This window comes from Trypanosoma equiperdum (assembly GCF_001457755.1).
Source record: "Trypanosoma equiperdum strain OVI genome assembly, contig: ctg_2017, whole genome shotgun sequence".
NCBI classification, from domain to species: domain Eukaryota; phylum Euglenozoa; class Kinetoplastea; order Trypanosomatida; family Trypanosomatidae; genus Trypanosoma; species Trypanosoma equiperdum.
This window is the reverse complement of record NW_027124080.1, coordinates 29,818-39,489: the sequence shown is the minus strand read 5'-3', so window position 1 is coordinate 39,489 and position 9,672 is coordinate 29,818. Positions and strand designations below refer to the sequence as shown.

At 50.4% G+C, this 9,672-nt stretch overlaps 2 protein-coding genes and 1 pseudogene across 3 annotated transcripts; all 3 read right to left on the bottom strand.

Annotated features, from left to right (window-relative positions):
* Positions 1-1,141: 1,141 nt before the first annotated feature.
* On the bottom strand, positions 1,142-2,494 carry TEOVI_000645300 (uncharacterized protein; the record flags this gene model as incomplete). The annotated part of the gene is made up of 1 exon (XM_067223967.1): positions 1,142-2,494. One exon carries the CDS (start codon positions 2,492-2,494, stop codon positions 1,142-1,144), a length of 1,353 nt encoding a protein of 450 aa, XP_067080068.1.
* Positions 2,495-3,271: 777 nt separating this feature from the next.
* TEOVI_000645200:pseudogene lies at positions 3,272-4,774 on the bottom strand (annotated as a pseudogene). Its single transcript has one exon. A coding segment is annotated over exon 1 (1,503 nt).
* A 317-nt stretch (positions 4,775-5,091) lies between these two features.
* TEOVI_000645100 (uncharacterized protein) lies at positions 5,092-9,126 on the bottom strand (the record flags this gene model as incomplete). The annotated part of the gene is made up of 1 exon (XM_067223966.1): positions 5,092-9,126. One exon carries the CDS (start codon positions 9,124-9,126, stop codon positions 5,092-5,094), a length of 4,035 nt encoding a protein of 1,344 aa, XP_067080067.1.
* Positions 9,127-9,672: the final 546 nt, after the last annotated feature.

Sequence of the window (9,672 nt, the reverse complement as noted above, 5' to 3'; positions counted from 1 at the left end):
AAAAAAAAAATGAAGGAAATGTCCCCTCTCTGACACGATACAAAAGAGAAGTAGTAAACCTGGCGGAGAAAGGAAAAGAAACAAAGTCAGTCTAGCAGAACCGGAAGGATCAGCGAGTACAAGAGTAGTAGTCTACAGAGTGATGTACAAATATGCTAAAGACCCCTCACTATAGGGACCAAGAGCAGTGAAAACACCAAGGGGAACTTTGTACTTCAACCGTTTTTCAGCCTGCGCGTAGTAGAACGTTCACTGTAGCTATCGCAACGCACAAACAACCGTATACAGCAACAACGGGCAACGAGAATTAGGAATACAAAATCACACCGAACTAACGATGGCACACAATCTCCCGTCCTGTGGCGCAAGTTGCAATCAATATATATATATATATATATATATATATATTAAATAACGGCGCCAGTGAACCAAAAAGAAAAATCCTTGCAGTGCTAACTCCGGCTTTTATTTATCTCTTGATTATTGTGTTGTATGTTGTTTCTTCCTATTCTTTCACGTCTTACCTTTCCCCGTTCCCTAAGTAATTCCTCTTCTCCCCTGACTACCTCGTTACTGTAAAGAGGTCAATCGGTGTAACCGCAGGGTCGTGAACGTGAAAAGGAAAGATGAAAAGGAAAAGGCTCCTAGAAACAGATTGCGTATCACACTAAGGCTTAACAAACGTGAAGGAAAAATAAGAAAAAAAAATGAGGAAGAGACATGTTTCGTACCTAGTGTACACGATAAAGGGTCTTTTACCACATGCATGCATACATATCGCTCCAGAGAGTAAGAGAGAATTAGAGAAGGCCGCAACTACCACAACTGTAGTAACACCGCGACCAAACAATGTGTATGTGTATGAGCGTATTCGAATATATGGATGCAAAAGGATGTTTTATACTGCCGTCTAGTATGTGACTTTTCATATCTATGGGGACGCATATGAGCGGTCAATATCAAATAGTGATAAGGAGTGACGCGCCCGAGAGCATACGGGCGACGTTCAGCTTTTGACACTCTGCCCTCTTGTGCGTTCAATTCACGGGTATCAGATTAAACCGTATGACCATACGGGCTGCAGGCGAAGCGAATCGTCATATGTGAGGCAAAATCCATCACTTTATCAAACTCGACCACTTCAACCTTCACGCGCAAGTGTGGTCCACACCCTACTGCTTCCCTTCCGCTCCGCTTCTAGTAGCCGAATGAGCGTTGCCTTATAGTCGATTCCATCACGTTGTAATGTGGTAGGATTCATTAGTTCATCAAGTGCTTTGGACGCGTCCATAAAGGCAGCCACAGCGCTTCGCTGAATGTCTACACGAAGGCTCTGGAGTGCTTTCAATTCATCCGTACTGGCAAACGAGAAGCGGGGCGTCATGATATGCTTTGCAGGGGGCAGATGTCCCTCAGCTGGTGGTAAAATCAGTTGAGTTGCTGGCCAATCAGTCGGAAGAAAAGTGAACTCCTCGGGTCCGAGCACCGTACCCACAGCCCTGCGTCTAAAAGGAGCGCTCACTCGTGCCAAGCGCCGTTTCCTTCTGTAGAACTGTGGGAGCGTCGACTCGCCACTCCGTTCGAGCACTTGAACACCAACAGCGTCGTAATTGCTCGACGAAGTGAGCTCTTCGGCGTACAACGTTGAGCCATACACACGCGCCGCATCGCTTGCCTCCGACAGTGGGAAATCACTAATCGCACGCAGAGCATCATCGTAACGCCCTGCAAACCGCTTGCAGGCACCGGAAACAAAAGTGTCGATGTTTGTACAATTCAGTACATTATTACCACGCCACAACTCTTCCACCTCCATGGGGAAACTAAACGACCCTACGTACCGCTGGACAAGGGAGTTAGCATCAACTTCTTTCACCTGCTGCTTCAGTGCCTCCAGGTCACGCAGCTTCTTTCCTACTGACATGGCTTCTGCGTGCCTAATCTCCATCTTCAGGCGCTCCACTTCTTCGTCTATCGTGCACTCAGTGTCCTCTTTTTCTTCCCTTCCTCCATCGGTGCTATCACAAGTGGTTTCCGTCCGTTCCTCATGTGGAATTTTCGGAAGGAAAGAAGTGGGAGTAACTGTTACTCTCTTGCTGCGACGGGTGCCAATCGGCTGTATCTCATCTTTTTCCACGGCCCTAGACGCAAATTGTAGGATGCATTTTATGTTGCGGTCGACATTGCCCGCGGAGGTGGGGGGAATAACCGGCGCAGTGGACTTGGGAGCGCGGCTGCCGCTGCTTTTGCATCCGCTACCACTTTCCTCACTTCGTTCCTGCCTTGCTTTAGTTACCGCATCTCGCAATGTATGGAGACGGCGCTGCTTCTGCAGGAGGTCGGTAAGTTGAGCCTCCAGCGCCTCTAGCTGGTCACTGTCCACTGCCATTTGAGATAAAACGCGGCGGGTATCGTCGGCTAGACACTGAACCGCATCGGCATGCACAGCGGCAGAAAGTGCCACGAACCGCAACAACTCCACATTGTTGCTCATAGTCCCCCCTTCCAGCTGTCACCTTACCCGTATAAATATAGCCCGTGTGCGTGCGTCGTGTGGTACGATATCTCGTTCTCCTTTTGCGTGCCAAGTTTTCTTCTTGAAAAGCCAGTGGGAGCGCGCTATTTAGCGCAAAAAAAAAAGGAAGGTAGAGTTGGGGATAAACTGAAGAAAAAAAGAAACAAGCCATCAAAAACACAAAACGTTGCCTTATCGCACATAATAACAAATAGAAAACTCACGTCTTTGACGTCGCCCGATAACACTTCCTCATGTGTTGCCGTCACTGAGTGGGTGCTTGCATGCCAGGTAACACAAATGTTGCAAACCGTTTGCATTGCGATGCCGCACCCAATTAGGCTGATGGCTTCCGCATGATTCCCGGTAGAATGTACACAAAATGGGCAGAAATTGTTCCCCTAACGCGTAGTGCTGAAAGCATCAGGAAGTTTCAACGAAGTAGCGTGGCAAAAGCTACAACACGAACAGGTAACACTGCGTATGTAAAAACCACCCTTCCGCCATACAAAGCCCTTGTAGAATGTGATGAAACCGAATACCTTGTCCCATTGGAGTGAGGTCCTCAGCCGTAGTGGAGTTATAACGGCGAAAACAGCAAATACCAGTGTCTCTCATACACATGAGTTTCCTGCATTAAATGTGGAGTGCGGCTAGCAACGGTCCAGCACGGCCCGATGTGACTAATCTGCAGTGCCGCAAGTAGTTTGTAGGACATAAGTGAAAAAAAAAGCCGTGGTTCCACACTGGAGACGGTCATGCTGTTGCTTCCTTGTTCCCAGATGATCTCATGCGGGCGTAAAATAATATGCTGTGCGCCCAACCACAATAATCACCGAAGAGTAGCTTAAACCCGTACTGTATTGCGTCATGGTGTTTCAGCAGTAAAGCAGGAAACTTCGCTTTTTTGCCTCTGCCATTCCTATACCATTCCACTAGGGTATTTTCCCATGACAGAGATGACAGTACCGAGTCCCCGCTATCCACAGCATTTGCAAGTTCTTCATGGTTACTTCCTCGTCTCCGTTTGAGCCTCTCCGAGGCTTCGCTTTCACGTTGCTTTTTCGCAGCTACCACAACCGCTGGTGGACAGGCTAGATACTCAGCCGCAACTTGCGCCATATGTGTGTCCACAGGAACAAGTTCGTGGTGACCTAGGGCAAATAATAAAATACAGTCCGCAACCTTTCGCCCAACACCCGGCAAGGCTAAAAGTTTTTCCCTTCGCTCTTGAAGGGTAAGTCGGTTGCTGGCAAGTTCCTCATACCATTTGTACGGTTGCACGGCGGCGAGTGGGCCAGCTGGCTTGCCCACCTCCTTTTTCTTCATTTTCTTATCTTTAACTTCCTTTTGAACCCTGGTAGCACCGCTCTTACTGATGATTGCCGCACATTCGGTTAAGTATCTGCTGCGATAGCCAAAACCCAGAGCGCGCAGGCTCTCCTCCGTGGCTGCCGCCAACTGGTCCATGGAAGGAAGAGCATGCAAAGCTATCCAGCCTCCACCATCGTTTTGCTCCGAAGGGTTCCCCTTTACGTTTCCACAGTGAGCCGCGTGGCGCACATCACCTGTCACTACATTATAATCGCACAAATAATCACCATAGGAGATGGAGAGGCGTTCCATCAGACTCGTGATGCGTGGAACGTTGTTATTCTGTGAGCATAAGAACCCAAGAAGGGTCTCATGCAAATCCTGTCGCAGATGGCGAATACTCACGGGGAGATCAGTTGAGCCGCACGGGGTAAGACACTTCACCAGAGGATGAGACTTCATCGGGTTGTCTGCTGTCCACCGCAGCCACATCTTTTGCAAATCAACATCAAGTGCTAAGTAGTGGCGAAGAAAGAGCGTCTGCTCACGAGCATCCGATTCGCTGCGTAGGTCACAGTTGAGACAGCGGAACCAAAGGAGATCAGCGGAAGGCTGCCCAGTCGCCGAAACATCGGCAGAAGATATAAAAGGTGGAGCAGCAGTCGCCGCAAGGGACAAAGGAGAAAGGAATGAAGCAGTCTTTCTCGCCTTCTTCTGCTCGGGCTTCGCAATGCTCATTTTAAGTGGATCGCACAGTTCATAGGCGGTATGCCGAACGACCCCCACCCATGTCCCACGCGGTGTCCGGCGCCAGCGAAAGCACTGTCCACCGCACAACGTCATGGGCAGATGGATCGCTGCGCTTGGCGCTAGCGCATGCCAATCGCGCATTGCAGAACCTAGGTTAAAATAGCAGTGTAGAGCGAAGGGGAGAACTCGTTGCATCAGAGGGTAATGGGTGTTACCGTATCCTATTTTTGAGATGATCACGCGATAAAATGCACGTCACGCGTTGTGGTATTGTATATTAGGTATCAGCGCAAAATGGTAACAGTTGCAATGATGACGCCACCGCTACAATATTAACAAAAAAACTGTAAAAGAGTCAGAAATGACTTGTTCATCTCCTGTGTGGCTTCCCCCGCCAGTTGTAACGAAGTTGGAGCAAAGATAACCCCGCTGTGAATCAAACTAACGGACAACTAACGTGCTGTAACGAAGGGCCACTGGAACGGTGCCACGTTCACCTCCGAGAATTCAACTCATATTTGCTCAGTCTTTTGAATGGTGCTGATAACTGCCTCTGCAAGTGATCGCGTCTTGCAGTCTTCATGAAGGAGCGCAACGGAACTCAGGGCACTGAAGGCTTCATCCAACGCCGTCCCTTTACCCGCAGCCGTGTCTACGAATATATCGGGCGCTGCACCCAACAATGCGGAGAGGAGCTTAACACCTTCTGACTGCACCGCCGGTAGACTCGAATACCGCGAACTGCCGACCGCAAAGGCAAGCAATGCGCTCCGATCAGAAGTGCAAAGGTCCATCAGAAGAGGTTTGGTATCGCTTTCACCGCTCGTTGCTCGCCGCTCCCCTTCCACCGCCGGCGGGCCGCCACTGGACGACATAGCGGCTAAAAATAACACGTTACAGCACTCAACCGCTACCTGACCAACATCATTCCTACCAAGGCGCGCAGCAACCCCACAGGCCGCGTTAGCAAGCTCGATGAGATGCGGCATAAACGCAATGAACCAGGTGCAAACGTTTCCTCTTCCCATTTGACTCGCACGCAAGATGTTGAGAACGCGGCTGTGAACTTGAACCGCAAACTCGAACCGCCCTAGCAGATCACCACATTTCTCCAATGCAAAGGCTTCCTTCCTCTCAGCACCAACATCTTTCTTCGATTGCTTCACCTCTTCTCTGTACAAGAGAGCCAGTTCACTCAGAGGGTTCCTGACGAGACGCGAGACATGAGCGTCGAATTCCGCGCGGTTTAGTGCAACAACTGTAAGGAGCGCGATACAATCAATAGCGGAGCGACTTAGGCGCTGCAGATCACTAGGGGGGTTCCTGCTACACGTGGTTTCGTCATCATTGTCACCAAGGAGCCAGGGGAACACAACAGACTCAGTCCAGCGAGACACCAACTCTGCAGCATGAACCAGATCAAGTAGCTCCATTGCTTCTTCGCAACTGCCTTCTGGGGACGAAGTAGTCGCAGTCTCAACTCCCAGCTGAGACTCGCCATCTTTGGTGGCCGGTTTGGTAAACGCTAGACTGCTTTGCGCAACAAGAGTACCTGTGCAGAAGAACCCCGCACGGAACAAGAAACAAGCTTGTTTGTCCGCACAAATCAAATATGCACTATTTCCTTCACAGCTTTTACGCTCCTTGTCTCCATTCTTTTCCAAATGCATTCGCTCAAAGTGAGCAAAACGCTCAAGCACCATTGATGTTCTGTACTTGCAGACGAGTTCCAGCAGCAAGCGCTGCGTGTCGGGCGTAAGCTGCTCGCAGTAGTCCGATGAGAATAAGACAAACCAAATGAATTCCCAAAGATTCAGCATAGAGGGAGGCATACTGTCCACACGACAAGACAAAAATGGTCGTCTCGGGCAGCCCCTAAGACAGAGAAGTGGCGCAATCATCCGATATTCGCTGTCAACTGGACAGCATTCTTCCACTAACGCAATTTCATCTCTTTTCTCGTTTGAATTGTTACTTTGGCGTGATCCACACAATCCAGTTAGCCATCGCTCAGACGGCAATGATCCTGTCTTACCCCCTTGTACAACCCGCAGGACGCACGACGTAAGTGCAGCTGCCCCCTCCACCGTTATTCCACACAAGGATGAGACCTGCGCAATGAATCGGACTGCGAACTCCTGCTCTTTTGGACTGCGCGCACTCACAACACGGTCAACGATGGGCTGGAGCACTGGCTCGGACCACGAAGGCACCTCTTCCGCCCACCGTTTCACTAAGGAGAGAGCAATCCCCATCAACCGCTGGCAAAAACCCCCAGCAGCACTAATGGTAGTCAATCCGCCCGTTGCAGCCGCACAACCTGGTTGCCCCCCAGCACCGTCCCCCTCGCCTTCCCTTTCCCCCACGCAAGAGTGCAGTTGCGCAAAAGCCAACATACCCGCCGGGGTGTTAGGAGCGGTGGGGGCTGTCGGTGTGGTCTCTCCCACGAGCTTCAACGATTCGTCAAGCAGAAGCAGCACAACACGGCTGTCTCCTGTGTGTGCCGCTACGACAGAGCGTAGCGCCTGTTGAGCAGCTGATTGCTTCTTGTGCGACTTGTCCTTCTGTGTGGCAAGATTCAGCAGCGGTCGGATTACATCTTCCGGCCACACCTTCGCGAAAAGCTTGGAACCCTGTAGTCGCACAAGTAGTTCTTCATCCTGGATACGTAGTAGTAGTTCCTCTGAGAGCTGTCGCAACATCGGTCGCATTTGCTCCGCGACCAGTTTCTCACCGAGGCCGGCTTCATCGTCCATTTGCGGTAGCGCAGAAAGGACATCCAAAACATTGCGCCGTGTCTTCACATCGCCGTGCTGCAGAAGACGAAAGAGCGCTGGAAGCATGCTATGGGGACGCTCAAGTATTGCGCGCGAAAGCATACGAATAACGCAGTGCGAAGCCGCATCCCTGCCGTTTGAAATGAGCTCGAGTAACTGATCGGAGGATTCAACAATGGCACGAGAGGCCCCGGATAGCGATGAACCAGAAAGTATTAATTGTGAGATGAGCGCACTCAACCTCTGCACGAGCTCATCCTTGTATCGAAGTCCACGCTGAATAACGACATTGTGCACCTGACCCGTCAACGCGGTGTCGGATACCCACAGGGAGACCTGCATAAAAGGAACAGGGGCCGCAACAACAGCTGCGAGTGCTGCCGACAAAAGTGCAATAGTGGCAAGGAAGACACTTGATTCCGTTTCATCTCCGTCCATTAGTGGTACCGAAGACACGAACGAGGCGATGAAACTGAGGACGTTTTTGTCCGTGGATCGCGTTTCAGTGTAACCTGCACCGCCATACACTTCTATCCACGCACCAGTGACATTCCTGCAGAGGAGACACAGCCGCAGCGTATTTGCCCACAATGTGTCCGTGATTCCATGATAATCCTTCGCACCCTTCCCGTACTGCCTCTCTACGGCTTGCCGCGAGCATTCCAGTGTTTCCTGCCTCTCAAACATCTGCGCGAACGTGTCGTCCAGCGCCTTCTTGACAGTCTGTACCGCCTCTATTGCGGCTTTCTCTTCCCTGTGCTCTGTTGCCAGTGCCATGGTGCGAACACAAGCCAACCCCTCCTGTAAAATCCAATCTAATGCACGATGAAGTGCACTTTGGAGTATAGACACCGCTGGCCACATCCTGCTTGGCATGTCACGGTCAAGAACTAGGCAACGTTCCCCTGGATTCTTCCCGCTCCTGTGGTGCACGTCGATGATGTCATGCGCGATATCATGAAACAGGTGTATAATCGTGTTGTTGGCCTCGACAGTCAACCTTGATGGGGGATGCCACGCAGGCCTCGGTACAACTGCCGCCGTTGACGTTGTTTCTGTTGGAATATTACCCTCCGATGGGTTGCCTGCAACCGGCACGTGCCGCGTCACCGCAAATACCTCTCGGGCATCTGCCATGATCGCTAAGTACGGTATGACATCATCCAATATCCGGTGGGCGAACTCCACAAAATGACTACTGAGTCGTTTACCAATGACACGGCCTCGCGCAGTCGCACGCACCGTTTCCGCAAGAATGTACAAATAGCCCAGTGCCATGCGTCTGTTAACGCCTAACTGCTGCTGTAAAAAAGATGCTTTGCCCACCGAGCACAGTGCTTCAACCCATGCCACTGTACAACATGGTCGCTCATTACCTTCACCGAAAGCTGTTGCCTCATCAGCCAAGAGCCGCGTTGCGAGATACGCCGCTGTCCGGTGCGACATGTGAGACGTCACAGCTTGAACACACATTCGGCACAGCACGCACACTGCGCCAGTAGTTGTAGCGGCTGTACTCCCTGCAGCACAGGGATTCAGTGTGGGCGAGTCGTTGGTGCCACCCGAGCTTCCAGTTGTGTTTGAACTGTCTGACAAGAATGGTTGCTGTACAAAAACGGGTGCAGGAAGTGTGGCTCGGTTTACAGCATATGCGATGCCACGAAACGCTTGCGATATGAAATAATCATGCATTTGGTCATCGTTGCACACACCTGCGCGCATCAACCTATGGAGAGCGGCCTCATGCGGTAACACGTTGAGTAGCTCCATGCAACGCGCCAATAACTAAAGATTTGGCTTCTGCCTGGTCAAAATAAGGAAAGTAAAGAGAGAATCGGGCGGATAGAGTTAATGGATAAGTAAGTGCGAGAGGCCTTCTTGTTTTTCAAATGGAAGTTAAGAGACAAGTGGTAGCGAAAGTGTAGAAGGTTTCATGTGGGAGACAGAAATGGGCGATAACAGTGTGAAAAGGAGATATCAGGGAGGAAATCTCGATTGTGGAAATGGGGGGGAAAAGTAATAAAACAAACATGATAGAGTGAAGAAGAAACAACAATAAAATAAGTAAACAACGGCATACACCAGCCGACGTTACTACAATGGCAGCAACTGCGTCATAGAGAACTCGCTGTAGCACAAGATCTTGCACGTTGAAACAACGCCCTGTTGACTACTTTCCACACACTTCCTTGTCGAACACGATATGAAAAAGGATTCAAGGGATGAAGAAAAAAAAAGAGGGAAACACTGCAGTATTCACCAATTCACACAACAGATGAATAAATACAGAAGCACATCAGTACGCACATACATCTA